Genomic DNA, 21,086 nt, shown 5'->3' with positions numbered 1-21,086 from the left:
TGATCTGGTTTGTTCCAAGGGTATTTAGAACATTCAAAGCAAAGTCTGCAAACTAGTGGCTCAGTAGACTTAGAAATTTGTTTTGTTTAGCAGGCATAACCCTAGCCCACATAATAACCATTTATTTACACTTTCTTTAATTTCTCCCAGCTTTGTTGTGTAGTTTTGACTGTTCAGGTCTTGCAAATATTTTGTTAGGTTCAGTGGTTGGGGCTGATAATTAAGCTGATAAAAGAAAAGAGTAATAGGAAAGAAGATTTGTTATGCATGCATGTGATAACCTCACAGAAAATAGGTTAAAACCCAAAGAAAGCAGTTAGGCTTGGGAGCTTATATATACTAGTTTAAAAAAGGATGATTAATTATGAAGTGACTAGACAAAGAAAAAGGAATATGGGTTTCTAGGGGTGGTAAATTGTAGCAAGGCAAATACAGTATATGGGAAACTAATGCTAGATAAGGGTTATTTATTAAGGTTTCTTAGGCAGACTTAAGTAAGGAGCAACACCGGTGATAGCAGTCATCTTCAGTGATTAAGCACCTTTCTCTTCCTGGTACAGGAGAGCAGGAGGGACCATTTCACAAAGGGAAATTGATGCCCTGATTTTAGGCAGAAAGGGGGAGGGGCACAAAGTTGCTTCTGCATCTGCTGTTTCTCAATTACCTTCAGTCAAAATAGTCCTTATGCCAAAGTTACTTATTATGGGATGGCATATTTTGATACCATTCATCTTCTGGGTGTTTTATGCTTCTTTAAATTATGGTAAATGATAATTCTTTTAATTTGTCCAGTGTGTGTTGCTTATATATAGAAGTGCAATTGGTATTTGTATATTGACCTTGTGTCATACAGGCTTGTTGAGTTTTCTTAGTTCTACCAGTGTTTTCACATTTGAAGTATGTTTTTTTTGCAGACAGCATATAGTTAACTTGTCTTTTTATCTCTACTGTCAAGCTCTGACTTTGAATCATTAGTCTATTTTAAATTAGTATAATTATTAATATTTTATGTTTGAGTCTACCATCTTGCTAATTGTTTTCTGTTCTAGCCATTATTGCTTCTTTTCCCTTTGTGCCTTTTATTTCATTACTTTTAGTATCCCATTTTATTACCTCTGTTGCCTTACTACTTCTTTTTATTTTTGGGGTGGTGGTTTTAGAGTTTGCAGTATATGTGTTTTAACTTACAGCTACCTTCACATAATAATATACCAATTCACATGTAATGTTAGGAACCTCACACCAGTATTTTTATTTCTCTCCTTATGTTTCTTGTGGGATTATTGTCATATACTTATTTCTATGTATGTTGGAAATGGGCAAAATAGATTGTTATTATTTAAAATATTTTCTTAAATGAGGAAGAAGAAGGCACCCATTTTATATTATTTTTGGCACTGTTCATTGTGTGAATTCAGTTTCATCAGGTACCTACTTATATAATTTCCATCCACTTGAATAATTCCCCTTAATTTTTTTTTATCATGCAGGTGTGCATGCATCGGATTTTCTCAGATTTTGTTTGCAAATGTCTATTTCCCCTTAGGTTTGAAGTATATTTTCACGGTACACAGTATTCTTGATTGAAAGATTTTTTTCTTTCACCACTATAAAAGAATCTTTTATCTGCTGGTTTACATTCTTTCTGATGAGAAGCCAGCAATCATTCTTACTTTTCTTCCTTTGTACGTAGTGTCTTTTTTCCTCTGGCTGTTCTAAAGATATTTTTCTCTATTACTGGTTTTCAGTAGTTTTATTGTGACATGCCTTGGTATAGTTTTCTGTGGGATTATTCTGTTTGAAGTTTGTTGAGCTCATTGGATTTGCAAGTTTATATTTTTCTGTCTAATTTCAAGATTTTTTGGCATTATTTCCTCACATTTTTTTTCTACTTTCCTCTTCCTGGAATTCCAATTACATACATACTATGTTATAGTCATCTAAAGGTAAATAAATGTTGCTTCTGAATGCTCTTTTCAGTCTCCTGTCTTCATGCTTTAATTTGGATAATTTCTGTGTTTTGCCTCAGGTTCACTGGTCTTCATTGCCATCCAGTGAATTTTTTGGAGACAAATACTTTTTTTTTCAACTATGGAAATTCTATTTGATCCTTTATTTTTATAGATATCACTTCTGTCTTCATTATGTTCACATTTTTCTTTGAATCCTTGAGCATATTCAAAAGAGATGAAAGTCCTTGTCTGCTAACTCCACACATCATTTCAGTGTCTATTTCTATATACCTGTTATCTCTGTTTATGGGACATTTTCTTGCTTTACAAGTCTGGCAATTTTTTATGGTGGACATTGTAATATTACATTATTGAATGTCTGAATGTTGTCCTCTTTTAAAGAGTATTGGATTTTATGTTTGTTTATTTGTTCATGGCTACCAGTGTGAATCACCTTCATTCTTTTGAACCATGGTTATGGCATCTTTCTGGTAGCCTGTATTGCACAGTTGGTTAGGTAGCCCTACCCTGTAGGAACTCCTATAGTTGTTTAGCTTACAGTTCCCTGATAGTTCTTTTCCCAGTTCTCCCCAATTCTCTGCTCCACAGATTTTATCTTTCTCAGCTGCTTCAGTTTCTGATCTTCATCTCGTGAACTGAATAAGACTCTAGTTCTCTGCTGTGTTTTCCTCAAACACTGCTGGACATGGCAGGAAGATGGGAAAGTAGTAGGGTTACATCTTTGTTTCTTTTGAAAAATGTTATACTCCTGTTTTGCCTGCTGTTCATTGTCTGAAGAGAGACAGGAAACCTAGTTAAGTACCAGTTACTTTATTGTGACTATAAACCATATAGTCACTGTATTTAAACTACAGGGTTGTGGAGAGAATTATATTAAAATAGACTGGGTAAGTTGTGGCAAATGTGCAGTGAAATGTTTTTCATGACTAATAAAGTGCCACATCTTTCTAGCTCTCATCTATTTAGTTATAAAGTCGTTTCCTATCATATAGATGGAGTAAGTACTCAACAGATACAGAGTCACACAGTTTCATTGCAAATGCTACTACCACAGATGACTGCCAGTGGTAACTGTTGCTAGTGTACTATGTTTGTATTGCAGTATGTAACATGCTTAAGTTTCATAGTACATTTTAAGGAGCCCTACACATATAGTAAACATTTTCAAAAATTGCTCTCAGCTACTTGTGTTTAGAAAAGTGAATGCATTTTGAAGCAATTTAAAATAAACTATTTTAGGTTGTTACTAATGGCAGTCACTCTATTGTCAGCTCTGTAGGGATATGATGCAAAACTTTATATACTCTCATAGAAAACTTGGAAAATTATAGGGTGGTTGAAAGAAAGTTAAAATGAATGATGCTGTATTTTGGTATTTTTCTTTCAGTCCATTCTCTGTGCAAATACAGATATATGCATATTTTTAACTTTGGGACCATATTATATAAAAATATTACCCATATTTTTCTGACTATAAGACATTCCCCCCACCCCCAGATTTGGGAGGAATAATGGTTGTTAATGATGCTGTTGGTACTGTTTACATTTACATTGGCAAAATATTATGTTATTTATGTTATTAAATATTTTACCACATTTTTTGCTTCGAAACTTTTTTTTTCCTATTTTCCTCTAAAACCTAAGTGTGTCTTATGGTTTGAAAAATATGTTATATATCTTAATAATTTCCTTCACACTTTTATATTTTCTGTATTATTTAATATTAGACATATTAATTTAACTAAATAAATTAGTTATAATTTATTTAGCTGTTTGTTATAAATAATACTACATTATTTTTCTGTGTTTCCTATGGATATTTAAGAAATTTCCAGTATATTGCTAGATCAAGAGATGTTGATTTGAAACGTTTTCTGTTAATTACATGAATACATACTTATTATAAAGATTTTAGGCATAAAATAAAAAGATGAATATTTTAGTATTTGTATCCCAGTCTTTATGCTCATGTCTGGAATATTTTAGGCTTGACAATTTCATGTTCTAATTTTTAATATATGTATGTCTTGAGATTTTCCTGTGTTATTTCTTTTTTGAAAATAATTCTTGTGATTCTATAATACTTTATCTTGAGCATATAACTTACTGTATATTTATATTATTTGATATCTGGGTTAATTTTAGTTTTTCTATTGGACAAAAAGTTTTTAAAATGTCTTTTGGCCATTTTGCTAATGAAAGCATGGCTTTATTTTTTGAGAGAATATGTATTGATGTGAATCTTAGTCCAATGTGATTAAAAATTTTGCTGACTTTATCCTTTTTCGTTAAGGGTGCTTTTTAGAAAACTTTTATATGAGCATGTCTTTTTTTGTGATTATTTTCTCTTATACTTAGTTAGAAAAATCTTTCCCTCTGGAGATCAGATTATATTAATATGTATGTTTTTATCCAGTCTTGCTAGAATTTATTTTATATTGTAGTTCATGAATATGGTAAGAATCTGAACTCCCTCCCCTTCCACCAAGCATATGATTAAGTGAGGACACACTTTGTATTCTGGGATATCTATTCTTTACAGAATGAATTTCATTTTTTTTTTAAAACAAAGATTGACTAAGTCTTACAAATAATCCTCGAGTAAAAGCAGAGCTTAACGTCCAACAAACCTGTAGTTAAAACTGAACATTGGTCCCATATATATATATATATATATTTGTCATTGCAATTGTATTCTGATTCAGTGCAACTAGTGGAGAGAGCAATGATGGTGGTGGTTGAGGTAAGGACATCTGAAAGATAGAGGTGCATACACGAGTACAGGGATCCAGTTTTATCCATCAGTGCCTACCACAGGGCTAAGTACATTATAGGTATTCTGATAATGTTTGTTTAATAACTAAGAGAGATGCATGAGAAAAATTCTGCTGGTGCCTTTTATGTGACTTATAAAACATTGCATTATTTTTTAGTATAAACAAATCTAAGAGCAGTTAAAATGACCAAATGCCTTCCAATTAAGAGAAGTTATGTTTATCTTTATGTAATAAATTACTTTCATGATAGAACTATTAATTTTTATCTTTTAAGCAGTGGTTTAACCTTGGTCTTACATTAGGGAGCTTTTAAGAATTCTTATGCCCAAGCTATTCCCTAGAATGATTAAAACAGGATATCTGAGAATGTGGCCCGGGCATCAGTGCTTTTTCTCTTAATTTCAGCATAGAGCTATAAAGTTTAGAGCCACTGCTCTAAGACTGTGGATAAAAAGGATTTAAAGCAGTGTGTCCCCTAACTTTTCAAGTGTCTTCGTCAGTTTATAAACAACAGAAATTTCTGTTTTACAGTTCTGGAAGCTGAAATCTCAGGGTGCCAACATGGTGCTGCGTTTTGGTGAGGATGCTCCTTCAGGTTGCAGACTGCCAGCATCTTGCTGTACCCTCAGGAAGTGGAGAGCAAAGAGGATGCATGTGCTCTCATGATTTTTATAGGGGCACTAACCCCATTCATAAGGGTTCTACCCCCATGACATAATTCTCATTACTTCCTAAAGGACCCACCTCTTAATACCATCACATTAAGGGAGGTAGGATCTTAACATGTAAATTTTGGAGGATACAAACATTTAGTCTATAACACCAAGGAAATAAAGTTGTTTCTTTATTGAAAGCTGAATGGAAGCAGACCTTTGAATTGGCTGGCAGTTTGTAAAAAATTTCAGGTGGGGCTCTGGCCTGTGTGGCTCAGTTGGTTGGAGCATTGTCCAATAAAACAAAAGGCCGAGGGTTTGATTCCTGGTCAAGGCACATGCCTAGGTTGTGGGGTTTGGTCCCTTGTCACGGCTTAAGGAGGCAACCAGTTGATGTTTCTCTTGCATCAATGTTTCTTTCCTCTTCTCTCTCCCTGCCTTCCCTTCTCTGAAATCAAGGAGCATGTCCTTGGGTGAGAATTGAAGAAAAAATTTCAGGTGATAAGATTCATGGAAAAGTCTGTCATGTTGGACTTTTTCAGTGCTTAACTAATCTGGACAAAAATGTTTCTGCTGTCTTTAATTTGTAATCCAAACCTATTGTATTTAATAATGCAGAGACAAAAAGCCTTTCTATGTTTCTTTTTTGGGGACTCTGAAATTCATGATGGATTAAAAATATGTGTAAATCTCTGTTAGCACAAAAACATTTTTGGTGGTTAATGTTTTTCTGGCTTCAAAAAGGGATAGGTACAAAACTGATAAAATTTTTCATTGTTAATAGTACTCTGCTAGATGAAAAAGATAGTTTACAAATATACTCTGCTGTTAGAAACTTTTTAAGGAGATGAAAAAATATGGGAGGCATAGAGATGTATTCTAGGGTCTCCAAATTAAGGACTTGTCAAGCTTAAATATATTTAATATGTATTTAGTAATATAGTCATTCAACAAGTATTTATCGACTGGCTTGTAGGAGTCCCGCACTGCTCTTGACTTAGACATAGCATTGAAAAAGATTGATGAAGTTCCTACTTTCATGGAGCTTACATTTTAGTTGTAAAGACTAAAATGTAATAATGTATATTGTATGACAGTATACAATTAACCTATAAAATGAATAATACAACTTAATGTGATCATTAGTACTATTAAAAAATAAAAGCTGAGTTGATGAAGTAGACCATGACAGAGGGGAGAAGCTATTGTCATAAGGTCAGAGAATATCACTCTGAGGGATGAAAAATTTAAGGCAGAGGGAACTGTAATTGTAAATTCCGGGGGTATGCCCGTACAGTTAATGTTTTGAAGGGGGTTAGAAGAGGTAGAATTTTGAGGGTATTTTATATGAGATAATGAATTGGAAATTGAGACAATGTTTTCCTCAGTTAAATAGGGGACTTCTTGCTGGGAGGTGCATGGTAGCCGGACTTTCTCTTTGTCCTTGGGTTTTCATTTCTATTTTCATCTTTTACTTTCCTTGACATACACTTTACCGCCCATAAGAAAGGGCCTAGGGAAAGCATGGATATAACTTCTGTAGCTGTGGCATGATTGCTGATGTCCTGTTACCAAAATCTTGAGGCATGATTTGAGGCAATTGGATCCATGCCTAGAATGGGATGTGTTGGGAAGAGAATGGGAAGTTTTCAGAATGCACTATTGCCACTTTCTATTGGATTTTCACTCAGAGAGTAGGAGGTTGAGTTTTTTGACACTGAACTCTTCAAATTCTTGTATTTTTATGTTATAAGGTTTAGGTCATCTTCCTTAGCTAGGATGTTTAACCTTCACAACTCTTAAAATGTGTAATTTATTTTGTTCACGACTCATTTCATGTATTGTATCATTCATGGAGAAAGGATTTGGGTATCATGTTGTGGGGAAAGGATGGCTTTGATGTTGGGGAATTTGTGAGGGAGTCCAAATGTCCAATGAAAGAATTTTGATTTAATCTTCATTGTGATTTAGGGTGAAGCTATAATTACTAAAGTAAGTTGTAGTTTTTTGTCTTTCTCTCTGATACTCGACTCTTTGTACAAAGGAATTGCTTTTTGAAATTAATACTGAATCATGTGACTGTTAATAACATTCAAGTTGTCTTCTTTTACAAAAGTATGGATTTTGGATGAACATAAGTGGTATTTGCATAGTAACTGCTTTTCCAGCTTCTACTATAAGAACCAGTCTTATAGATGGGCTGTATTAGCAACATAAGATCTAACAACTGTGTCAGAACTGTTGCTCAGTTTAGAGTGACTGGCAAGGAGTTGGTGCTCAAAGGAGACTGCTCAGAATACATCCTGAGTTTTAAAGAACTAGACAAATAGAACATTTAAGTTAGAGAATACTCATAGACCTTTTTCTGAAAACTGAATGTATTAATTTCCTTTAAACATTTTAAATGCAGGAAGTACAATATGCTATTTATGTTAAATTTAACCAGCAATTATGACCTTCTATGTATGACATGTGGTGAAATCAGAGATGAGTAAAGACATAGATCTTACCTACCAGGAGTGACTGATCTCATCATTGAGATACACATCCAAATTAATTAGCTAAATAATGTCTACTGAATTGCCCATAAAGGTTCTTTTTTTTTTTTAAAGATTTTATTTATTTATTTTTAGAGAGGGAAGGGAGGGAGAAAGAGTGAGAGAGAAACATCAATGTGCGGTTGCTGTTGGCCATGGCCTGCGACCCAGGTATGTGCCCTGACTGGAAATCGAACCTGTGATGCTTTGGTTCGCAGCCCGCGCTCAATCCACTGAGCTACGCCAGCCAGGGCAATGATAATACATTTTAATCTTTTTATCTTTTTATTGGATATTTTTGGGATTACACCAGTTAACAAAATTATACAGGTGTCGGGTGCACAATTCCACAATACATCATCTGTACACTCTATTGTGTGTTCACTACCCCCAAGTCAAGTTTCCGCCCATCACCTTTTATCCCCCCATACCCTCCTCACTGCCCCCACCTCCTGCAGTCACCACACTGTTGTCTGTGTCCATGAATTTTCTTTTTTCTTTTTTTGCTCAATCCCTCTAGCCCTGCCTGCTCCCCCACCCCCACTCCAGAGCTGTCAGTCTTCTGTCTTGAGTCTGTCTCCATATGTTTGTAAGTTCATTTTCATTAGATTCCACATATGAGTGAAATCATATGGTACTTGTTTCTCTGGCTTATTTCACTTAGCATAATGCTCTCCAGGTCCATTCATGCTGTCCCAGAAGCTAAGATGATCTTTTTTCTTTTCCTCCTCCCCCTCCTTCATCCTCTTCCTTTTCCTCCTCTTTTTTTCTTTTTCTTCCTCCTCCTCCTGCTTCATGGCCAGTTAGTATTCTATTGTGTAAATATACCACAGTTTTTTATGCACTCACCTTCCAAATCTTGGCTATTGTAAATAATGCTGCCAGGAATGTAGGAATGCATATACTCTTTCAAGTTAGTGTTTTGAGTTGCTTCAGAATAATTCCCATAAAGTATTTAAGATATTTTAATTTCTTATTTGCTTAAGTCAGCTGCAAAAGAGGCCTGTTCCTAGGCTGAAGACAAGACTTTTGTGGTAATACTGTGTGATTCAGACTACATGTCTACTGCTTGTCTGCCAGCAAGACAACAAAATCAGTGATTTCTGTGGGAAACCATGACAGGGCAAGTTATGAATAATCCTATAGTTTGAATATTTTTTCCTGAGCATGTGTTTTCATGATTATAATTTTACAGAAGTACAATAAAAGTATCTCAAAATGAGAGTTACTTAATGATAGCTAGCAAAAACAGTATTATTTCGCCCTGGTTGGCGTAGCTCAGTGGATTGAGCACGGGCTGCGAACCAAAGCATTGCAGGTTCGATTCCCAGTCAGGGCACATGCCTGGGTTGCAGGACACGGCCCCCAGCAACATCACATTGATGTTTCTCTTTCTCTCTCTTTGTCCCTCCCTTCTCTCTCTAAAAATAAATAAGTAAAATCTTAAAAAACACAGTATTATTTCCAGGGACCATTTGAATAATTTGTGCACCCTTTATGAGGCCAAGCCAAAAAACAAAACAAAACAATAAAACAAAAATAAAAAGCCAACCCACAAACTTAGTTATGGAAAGCTCTCTATGTTTTTCTGTTCTATGAAATGGTTGTAAAGATCAGTGCTGATCAAGGGAATCCATTGTAATAGCTTCTTAAATATAAACTTTAGGGTATACAGGAACTACTTAAATGTCTACTTATTGATAAAGTAATTTTGAAAAATACTGATTCTTATCCACTCTAACATTTTATAAAATAATTTTATTCTTATTCTTTACATATACCTTTGACATTAATATCTTTAAAACTAAATCGATGTTTTGGGTCAGTAGCACAGTTTTGCAGAACACATCTTCCCTCTAAGATTTGTGAAGGAAAGTACTTTCACATCCATGTGTAATGATTGTATCTCAAACCACAAGTACCTGTTACAACTTTAAGACAACTTGGGGTTTTCATTTTTTCTCTTTGTAGCTATCTACTTTTGATCTACACAATGAAATCATTTAGTGGTTATTTTTTAAAGTGATCTTTAAAAGCCATCTTTATAATAACATACAACATTTAGAATTGAAGACTAAGAGTATATTTTTAGTCTTCTCACATTTTTTTGCCTTGAAAACATTGCCATGTAAATTTTACATAGACTTATGAGGTCTGCCCAGAAAGTATCCAGCTGTGTAATATGGAAAACAGAAACATTTATTTACAAGAAGATACAAGAAACATTGTACATAGGACTATGACATCTCAGTCCCCTTCAAAGTAGGCACCTTGGGATCTCACATAGTTCTTCCAATTGCCATCACTGCCCCATCATATTTTCCTGAATCCCATCGACAGTCTGAAATCTCTTTTGTTTCAGAGGTGATTTTAGTTTGGAAAAAGCCAAAAGATGCAGGGCACCAAATCTGGGCTGCAGGGGGCTGAGTCACCTGGATGATTTGATGTTTCAACAAAAAAACTGCAGGAGACATGATGCAGGAGCTGGCCCATTGTCGTGATGAAGCTACTAATCACCAGTAGCCCACAGCTGTGGCCTTCTGAATCATCCAAATAGTTTCTTCAGAGGAATGTTCAAGCTTAATGCAAAATCTGATGCAGATCCCTTTGCTCTACTCACTCAGTCATTTTAAATGGGATGTCTATACCCCCACTGACTAGTCCAGTGAAGTCGTCATTGACTCATGTGCATTCCAGTCCTCTCTATCTGTCTGCCAGGTTACATCGATTTGGCACAAACTATTCTCATTATATTAACAATGGCTGGACTTTTTCTGGACAGACCTCATATATCCTAAACTTTCATTGCTTTAGGCTAATGTGTCTTCCCCAAACAAGGAAATATATAAGTTGACTACCTCTCTTTTGAAGGATTTATTGAGGGGGAAGGTGGAGGGTAAGCATTGCTTTACACATTTGGTTGTATACTTTGCATCTGTATGCAAATTCAGATTTTAGGAATAGTTTCTATGTAGAATGCAATTAGTTTTAAAACTAAAAATTATTTTTCTCAGTTTCATCGGGATAGATAATCCAAATGTTCTAAAGCCTCAGCTAACAAAAGATTACCATTTTCTCCAGGTTTAGGATTTTGAAAATCAGTGAAAATCAAAAATAAGCATTAGTGAAGCTTTTTTTTTATTCTTATTGCATGGCATAGATATAAATATTTCTTCTTTTGGATACCACATTTAGACTTAGCTAAAGCAAGATGAATGCTTAGAAAAATAATGGACAGTGATGACTTGTTTGAATTTGTGAAATATGGTACAATACACTTATCAGTTAAAGTAAGTAAGTGTCTAGTGTTTTAATGTTACTTCTGCTCACCATTGTTTGCTATGCCAAGAATATTCTTTCTTGTTGGGTCTTGCCCAAATATTGGAAATTATTTATTCAGCAACTGTTTTATTGAGCATCTATTATAGTCTTGTAGCTTGGGTTATGTAAATGACTGAAACCATAATAATTATTGTCATCTCAGGAAATTGTAAAGACTGGCATTGATCTAGGTGTAATGGCAGCCATTTTATAGTCTTGAATAAAAGAAGGGCAAAGACCAATTAACATTTTAAAGGGAATCAGAATACTTAGAAATCTGACTTTTCATTATTTGAGCTAGATTAAGATTTAAGTTATATATATGTATATATATAGATAGATAGATATGTAAAATTAAATTAGGGTTCTATCCCCTGCTGTTGCTGCCTTCTATATAGTATTGTTTCTGATCAGTGGAGCCAAAGAGAGGAAGATCGTAAAGGCAAGGCTCTATACTTTTCTCTGGAAAACAGAAAGAAGAGGTTTTTTGTTTTTTGGAGGCGAGGATATGGGGAAGAGAGTACAAAAATGGTGTCAGTTTAATTGAGGTGTCTGTAGCACATCCAGAAGACATCTCTAGAAGTTTACATTAATACAGAACTGCAGCTCAGCAGAGATGTTTGGGGGAGAGAAATATCTCCAACTTATTTTGTGACAATTTGTATTATCTCAAAATAATACAGATTGGCATGTACTGACAATTGGAATGTTTGTTAGGAATATGGAAATGTTTAGGTGATTCCTGATATTTTTCTCTGAAGGTCTAAAGTATTAAAAATTTTTTTTTTGCTAAAAATCATGCACAAGGAAAGTATGTGGTCATTTTTTTTAAAGCTAAGCAAAATAGAAGTATACAAAAAAGTAAAGAGTAGAATTCATTGATTTCATTCTTTGATTACCACTGTTAATGACTTGGGTTTGTACATCTTGCAAATTTTTGTTTGTATTTTTACATATGCATACGTTTTTTTAATCAACAAATAGATACATACCATGTGTGCTTTTTTTGCAGCTTTTTCACCTAATGTAATGTGAATATCTTTCTGCACCGATATTTATATTAATTCAGTAAATATTTTTAAGTATTTTATATTTAAGGCTGTATTCTTGATACAAGGATAGAAAAGGAACATAATAGGGTTCTTTCTCAAATGAACTTATATTCAAGTAAGAGAAAGCCAATAAGCAAATTGGGGGCAAAGGTCATTATCAGCAAGTTTCATAAAGGAAAATAATGAAGGCTAAAGGGATGAAAAGTGATGGGACAGAGAGAGCAGGACAGGTTTATTAGATAGGTATGCTTTATAAGTAGATCTGCTTTCTTTATTCAAATAGCTGCTATTTCATAGTATTTAACCATTGTGTTGGTGATCACATAGATTATAATTTTTTTCTGTAATAGTATTGTAATTAACACCCTTGTACATTTTTTTTTTTGCTTACATGTATGCACAAGTATTTCTGTAGACTAAATTCCTAGAAGGAAAATTGCCGTTTTAAATGTTGGTTTTTGATTTTGTCAAATTTTCCTCTAAAACCTTAGACATTATCTGTTAATGGATGAAAAATAATACCTTATTTTAATTTGTATTTATTCACCTGATTCCCAATGAAGATTTCTCATATAAATTGCCTATTATTTTGCCATTGTGGGGTTTGTCATTTTTTTTACTGAAATTTTAGGATATGTTTATCACTCTGTTTCTAATACTTATATTTTATAATTTTTTTTCCAACCTGTCAGTTGCCTTACTTCATGGAATCTTTGGGTTTTTCATTTTTATACTGTCAATATCTATCACTTTTTTCCTACCTAGCTTCTAGGTTTTGTGTCTTTCAGAAAAACTACCTTAGAGTAATTTACTCTCATATTTTTTTCTTCTTTAGTTTTATGTGTTTCTAGTAGATTTTATTTCATCTGGAAATTTTAAAAATATATATTCTGTGATAGAGACTTCACCATTTTTTCACTTTCATAATCATTCTCCCAAAATAATTTATTAAACAATGTCTTTTTTCCCATTGACTTGAAATACTACCTTTATCATATTTAAAAAAGTCCAAAATATAGGTATTCCAGATTTAATACTTCATTGTTTTAATTATTGTCATTTTATATTTGACATCTGGTAGGGCACCCCTCCAACTGTTTTTTCAAAGAATTTTTGGCAATTTCTGTGTATTTTCTCTTCCAGATGAACTTTAGAATCAACATGTCAAGTTCCATTAAAAATCCCTTTGGGATTTTGATTGGAAGTGCATTGAATTTACAGATTAATTTGGGGAGAATTGACATCTTTACACTGTTGAATCTTCCCATCCAGGAACATGGTATGCCTCTCCATTTCTTCAGGTGTTCTTTTATGTCCTTTAGCAAAGTTTTAAAGGTTTTTTTTTTTAATGTAGGTTTTACACTTTTCTTATTAGGTCTATTTCTGGGTATTTTATAGTTTTTGTTGTTATCGTGAATTACATCTTCCATTTTACATTTTGTTTTTCAATTGGTTATTGCCAGTCTATAGGGAATCTATTGGTTTTTGTATGTTGATCTTACCATTTATTTAGTTTTCAATTAATTCTCTTGAAATTCTAGAAGGGTGATTATGTTTTCTGCAAATGATGGCATTTTTATTTTGTTATTTAGTATTTCTAGTTCTCTAGGGCTTTTTTGTTTGTTTTGTTTGTTCTTTCTGGTTGTGTTGCATTGGTTAGATTTCCAGATCTGTTAATAGTTCTGATTTGGGCATCTCTCCTGATATAAATGGAATACTTATAATTTGTAAACTTTTGCATTTATATGTACCTTAGATTTCTGATAAAATACATTATCAGGAACTGAAGTTTCCTTCTTGGCTTAAGAAGTATTTTCATGGTAATGGATATTGTGTTTTATCATGTTCCTTTGCTGAGATGATCCATATTCTTTTTCACCTCTAATAATTTAATGTAAGGAATTATATAATACATTTATCTCATATTAGTTATAATGTTTTCATTTTTAATATTCAGCTAGTATTAATCTGGATATTGTAGTATGCCAGGAACTTTGCCACACACTAGTGAGAGCTGGAAGTCTGAATGGATCATCTTTTTTTATGTGAAGAAGAGAGAAAATAAACAAGTACTCAAGACAAGATAATTTTAGGCTGTGATAGTACTGGGGGGAAACAAAGAGGGTGGAGTGGTAGAGAGATGAGGAGAGTACCTCCTTTTGTAGCATCATCTGAGAAGGTAAAATATAACACAAGACCCAAAGAAAGCAAGCTTTGAGAAAAGCATTTCAGCAGGGGAAGATCACTATTTCTGTATGTACAGTTAGTTATATTTTTGAGTATTCTCTCTAACTTCTTTCTTGTATGTGTTGAATGATATTATTTATACAACTGCCAAATTTAAGTATTTAATGGTATATTTTATGCAACTTTTTTTAAATTTTATTTTTGTGCTACTCTTTTTCAGGTTTGCTGATAGGATTATTTATGCCTATGTGCTAGGTAGTTTTCTCATCTGTTTTCTCGGCTTTGTAAATAACAATGCTCTGTTCCTTCTAAAGGGTAAATCTGTGACTACCCTTAATATTTCTTTTATGGACATACCCTGTTAATATTTCTGTGATCTCCTTAGTTAATTTTTATAATGTTTTTTCTTAGGAAAACATCCATTGTGGTTAGACTTTCATATTGGCTGATTTATAGTGCTGAGTTTTCAAATTTTAATGGTTTTCTTTCTCTCATTTTCCATAATCAGATTTGCCAAGACCTTGTTTCTTTCTTGCTTGACTTACCCAAGAAACAGTTTTGGGTTTTATTATTTCTGTCTCATCAGTTTCTTTATTTGTATTTTTACTATATATAAATTATTCATATATTTTTGTTTTATTCAAGTATTTTTCTTTTTGAAGGTTTTCATTTTATGTATTTTAAATGTTGTTGTGTTGTAATGAATACATTTAAGGCCCACATTTTTTTCTTTAAGGACAGCTACAGCCAAATCCCATAGGAGATATGCTCACAATTTAAATTCTCATTTCCTCTGTACTCTTGAAGTAATTAGGGGGCTTTTTTTTTCTTTTTAAGTTTTCAAGTACAGGATCATCTTTCTATTGTTGATTTTTAGTTTCTTTTAGCTTTATGGACCAAGAATATAATCCTTATTATTATTTTTTAATTTGCTGAGATTTGACTTTGCTTAAGAGATAGTCAGGTTTTTGTTTTCAAAGACTATATTCTCATAATAAACCGAGTTCTGTGTCACTGTGAAAGAGAATTATAGTTCATTGAATAATTTTTGAATCCTCTGTATCCTTGCACAATCTATTGCTCTCCTCATTTTCTGAGATAAGTATGCGGAAATTTCCCACTAAGTTGTATGAACTTCCTGGTTCTTTATATTTCTGGTGTTTTTACTTTATATGTTTCTATGGTATATTGTTAGGTGTGTAAAAGTTGAATGATTACATAAATACTTTTGGTGTATTATATTTATTATAAAATATCCTGATTACTATTTAATGTTTTTGCATTTAATTCTTTTTAACTGATATTAATAATAGCACCCTTTACTAGAATTGCTTTTTCATGCCTATATTTTCAACCTTTATGACTAAAATTTTTAGGTATTGCTCTTAAAATAGCATATAGCTGTTGTTTTCTTTTTTTAAACACTAATCTATGGGTCATTTTTTTTTTTTTTAATAAGAGAAATCCTCCCACTCACTTTTGTGTTAACTTGGTCTTTTTGGCCTTTGGTCTTTTTCCTAACATTGAAGGTTATGACAAACGTGTATTTTCTTTTTACCCTCCACTCTCACCTATCTTTAGCCAAATTTATGGAGTTTTTTAATTTTGTTTGATATCCAGTTAGAAAACTTTTATTTCAATTCTTCTGCAAGCATTGATTTGAGTTAAACAGTATAGTTGCTCCCTTTCTCTGAAAATAGGCTTTTGGCATTATTTCATTCAATTTTGGCTTTCCTATTTTTTAAGTAATCCGACATTTTAGTAATATGTTTGTAATGTTGTAATATGCTTTTTATTTTCCAACTTTAAGGGTTTTTTTTTATTAACAACTACCTGAAGTGTTAGACAGGCAGTATTATACTAGCTTTTTTCCTACCTGCTTAGTCTTATTATTCCAAGGCTGCCCTTTTCTTGAATGAATTTTTGTTGTTGAATACATACATTAAGTTCAGAATCAACATTTTTTTATAACATGGGGTTTGTGTTCTGTAATTTAATCATTTTATTTTAGTGTATACATAGATCAATGTTCAGTGACTCAACTGAAGATTTTATCTTAATTATGTTGAAGTATATTAATTTTGGAATAATTTAATCTTTAGTAAGAATTGTAGTGTTTTAGCTGAAGTTGACTCCATTTAACAACAGTCCAAAGAAGTTTTTATTAGGCTCCATGGCTATGTGCAAAAGAAAATAAATTATTACAACTATAATTATGAATGTCTTATTTTACATATAATAAATCTGTGTTTGTATTCAAAGAATAAGGAAGAACAAATACCCAGTGTTTCTGGGTTTAAGAGACATAGCGTAAACTATTAAGAATTTATTCAGTCAGTGTTAATAGATTCAAATTCAACTTCTTAATATCTACCTATTTATATGTAGCTTTTTAATATGTTTTATATACAACAGATATCTTCATAATGATAAGTAATACCAAGATTCACAACTACTGTTGCTTTGAGTGAGTGTTTATGTAGGCTGTTCTCTGAATATCAGTAAATAAGGGATGACACAAATTACGAAGTTCAGTCCATGATGGATGGTCTTGCCTTAAGTCAAGTTCTAATGAACTTTTATTTTTTTGTGGGTAAAATGACATCTGTAAAACCACTTTGTCATTGAAATGACAAAATTGGTTATAAAAATCAAAAATGCTAACATTTATTAAAAGAAGAAATCATCAAAAATCTTTTAAGATTTTTCTGCATTGACTGGATTAAGAAATCTTCATATTTCAAGCATGGTGGATTTTTTGATTGAAGATAATCTTGTTTTCCTGGACCAAGAGTGAGAATTCTTTGTTATTCCAAAAACATTGTAGTATAATCAAGATCTAGATAACCTTGCTTGAAATATAGATTAGCATCTTGAAATTGCCATTACTAGCTTGAAATTCAGTGGTAAATAAACAGGGCAGTTTCTAGGAAAACAGAAGCAGTAATATTGGTGGATAGGGGTGGGATGGGAGAACGGGGAGGGTTAAAGACCAAGAAGTTCAAATTCTGGGGTTACTGGGTTCTCATTTTCTAAAGTATGTTTATGTTGAGAGACTGACCCTTTTTCCCATTTCCACCTTGCATAATGTTATTTGACATTATTGAAGTAAGTTCCTGCTCGGTTATTTTGTCGTCACATCTATCCAAAACTATCTTTTACAAGTTCTTTAGTTATCTTTCTCAAACACTGATTACACTGCAGTAGTCATGTGAATATTTTAGTTTCCCAGTGCATATAAAATTATATTTATACCAGTCTATTAAGTGTCTAATAGCATTTTGTCTAAAAAAGTACTTAGAATACTTAGTTGCTAAAAAAATGTTAACCATTATCTGAACTCTCAGATATGACTCATAATCTTTTAGCTGATGAAATGTCTTGCTGCTTACCTGTCAGGAGGGTGGTTGCTGAAGGTTAGGGTGGCTGTGGCAATTTCTTAAAATAAACAATTTAGTTTCACTCATCAGTTGACTCTTCCTTTTACAAAAGAGTTTTCTGTAGCATGTGATGCTGTTTGATATATTTTACCCACAGTAGAACTTCTTTCAAAATTGAAGTAGATATCTCTCAAACTCTGCTGCTCCTTTATAAACGTTTATGTAATATTCTAACTCCTTTTGTCATTTCAACAGTCTTCACAGTATCTTCACCAGTAGATTGTATCTCAAGAAACCAATTTCTCTGCTCATCCAGAGATTGCAACAATTCACTCACATCTTAAGGCTCACGTCTAATTGTAGTTCTCTTGCTGTTTCCATCACATCTACAGTTATTCTTTCCTGAAGTCTTGAACCTTTCAAAGTCATCCATGAGGGTTGGAATTGGCTTCTCCGAAATTCCTGTTGAATGTTGCTATTGGGACCTCTCATGAGTCACAGGTGTTCCTAATGTCATCTAGAATGGTAAATCCTTTCTAGAATCATCAGAGAAATCACTATCAATGGCAGCTATAGCCTCACAAAATGTTTGTTCTTAAGTAATAAGACCTGAAAGTCAGAATTACTCCTTGATTCATGGCCTCCTGAATGGATGTGTTGGTAGCAGGCACGAAAACAATATCAGTCTTATTTTATATCTCCTACAGGACTCTTGAGTGACCAGGTGCATCATCAGTGAGAAATAATATTTTGAAAGGAATCTTTTCCTGAGCACTAGGTCTCACCAGTCAGCTTAAAAGATTGAGTGAACGTGCTGTAAACAGATATGCTCTTATCCAGACTTTGTTATTCCCTTGATGGATTACAGACTGAGTAGATTTCACATAAGATTCTAGGATTTTTGGAACAGTAAACGAGCATTGGTGTTAACTTAAAATCACCAACTTGCATAAGCTCCTAACAGGGGAGTCAGCCTGTCCTTCGAAGCTTTGAAGCCAGGCATTGACTTCTCCTTTCTAGCTATAAAAGTTTTAGATGGCATCTTTTTCCAACATAAGGCTGTTTTATCTACATTGAAAATTAATTGTTTAGGGTAGTAAACTTCATTAACTATCTTAGCTAAATCTTTTGGATAACTTACTGCACCTTCTACATATGCACTTGCTGTTCATCTTACACTTTAGTGTTATAGAGACAGCTTCTTTCCTTAAACCTCATGAACCATCCTGTGCTAGCTTCAGACTTTTCTTCTGTAGCTTTCTCACCTTTCCAGGCCTTCATAGCATTGAAGAGAGTTAGGGCCTTGCTGTGGATTAGGCTTGGCTTAAGGGAATGTTATTGCTGGTTTGATCTTCTATCCAGACCACTATAACTTTCTCCATGTCAGCAATAAGGCTGTTCCACTTCCCTATCATTTGTGTGTTTACTGCAGTGACATTTGTAATTTCCTTCAAGAACTTTTTCTTTGCATTTACAACTTGGCTGTTTGGCACAAGAGGTCTAGCTTTCATTCAGGCTTTCTAGGCTTTTTGACATGTCTTCCTCACTAAGCTTAATCATTTCTACGTTGTGATTTACAGTGAGAGAGATGTGGGACTCTTCTTCTCAGTTGAACACTAAGAGGCCATTGCAGAGTTATTAAATGACCTCATTTCAATGTAGTTATTTTTCATTGAATAGGGAGGCCCAATGAGAGGGAGAGAGGGGATGGCTGGTTGGTGGAGCAGTTAAAATACACATGACATTTATTGAATACACATGGCATTTATTGAATAAGTTCTCCCTTTTGTATAGGTGCAGTTTGTGGCACTCCAAAGCAATTACAATTGTAACATCAAAGATCACTGATCACCTATCACAATAACAAATATAATAGTAATGAAAAGGTTTGGAATACTTCCAGAATTACCAAAATTGAATATAGAGATAGAGTGAGCAAATGCTGTGGATAAGTTTTACTGATGGATTTGCTTGACACTAGGTTGACAGAAATATTTAGTTTGTACATAATGAAGTATCTGCAAAGTGCAATTAAGTGAAGGTCAGTAAAACAAGTATGCCATACTTTATTTCTTCAGTAACCTTCCATATACAATCTAAGCTTCTTTGCACAGTATTGAAAGGTCTCATCTTCCTTAAGCATTATTTTCTTTATTACTCATTCAGAATTGTTTTTCTCCTCTGTGTAATTATTAGTACCTATTTAAAACAATTTCTAAATCTTGTTTGATATATTAGCTATTTGCACATTGAGTTGCCTTTCTAGCCTTTCTATATTACGTGTTTGTGGAAGGCATTGATTATGATAAAATTATAGCATTTACATTCTCCTTTGGCTGTCTTATTGCTTTGCACATACTATGTAATTGGTTGTAAATGAATATGTAGTAAATTGAATGAAGGTTGTATATATGCTGTCCCATTATACTATCAGAATATACTATATATCCTTTGAAATGAATACCAGTTATTATACTATAAAATGGACTGGTCTTCTGTAATGGCAGTGCTAATATATCTTTTGAAGAGGAGTTAGTTCGAAATGTAATGCTTATATTCGCTATTGGTCTAGTGCAGGGCTGTCTAACTCATTTTCACTGGGGGTGACATCAGCCTCACAGTTGCCTTCAAAGGGCTGAATGTAATTTCAACTCCTTAACAGTTAAAGAGTGGTTACATTTATACAGTCCTAAATTGTTTCAGCCCTTTGGAGGCAACTGTAAGGCTGATATGGCCCCTGGTGAAAATGAGCTTGACACCCCTGGATGGGTGTCCATACATTTCCAAGGTCCATGTGTCTTTGTGTTTTGAGTATAGAAGAGTACCATTAATGACATAAACATATCTAGACCTTGTTTTATATTGTCAAGTGTTTATATGAAGTTCATTTTGGGAAGAAAGTAAAAAGGATTTTAATTATTTTGGTAACCTGAATAGTATTACTATTTAGTAAAAGAATAATTTTAAAAATTAAAGGATATTTTTTAATTTTTAATTTTATTTTAATCATTGTTCAAGTACAGTTTTCTGTTCTTTACTCCCATCCCACAAGAATAATTTTTAAAGAATAATGAATAACTTAAAGAATAACTTTTTAAACAAAAGCAATCTACAGTAAAATGTCACCTTTAATCTTTCAAAACCAAAAGGATTTAATATGCACAAAAGTATAGAAGCTAGTATAATCAATCCTCTATAAATAATCA

The 21,086-nt window shown here is 33.2% G+C and overlaps 1 protein-coding gene across 8 annotated transcripts in view; it reads left to right on the top strand.

Moving 5' to 3' along the window:
- ANKRD17 (ankyrin repeat domain 17) overlaps window positions 1–21,086 on the top strand; it is a 156,093-nt gene that overhangs the window by 38,736 nt on the left and 96,271 nt on the right. The window contains exon 1 of one of the 8 annotated variants that reach the window (XM_036021913.1): window positions 13,574–13,592. The exons of the other annotated variants lie outside the window; for them this stretch is intronic. Within the exon in view, the coding sequence (XP_035877806.1) occupies window positions 13,590–13,592 (3 nt within the window). The 5' untranslated portion in view covers window positions 13,574–13,589. Of the gene's footprint in view, window positions 1–13,573; window positions 13,593–21,086 lie in introns of those variants that run through there. 8 annotated transcript variants of the gene reach the window in all.

Source organism: Phyllostomus discolor, chromosome 1, assembly GCF_004126475.2.
Source record: "Phyllostomus discolor isolate MPI-MPIP mPhyDis1 chromosome 1, mPhyDis1.pri.v3, whole genome shotgun sequence".
NCBI classification, from domain to species: domain Eukaryota; kingdom Metazoa; phylum Chordata; class Mammalia; order Chiroptera; family Phyllostomidae; genus Phyllostomus; species Phyllostomus discolor.
Note: the sequence above shows the minus strand (reverse complement) of the source record. Positions and strands in the feature narration are given on the sequence as shown.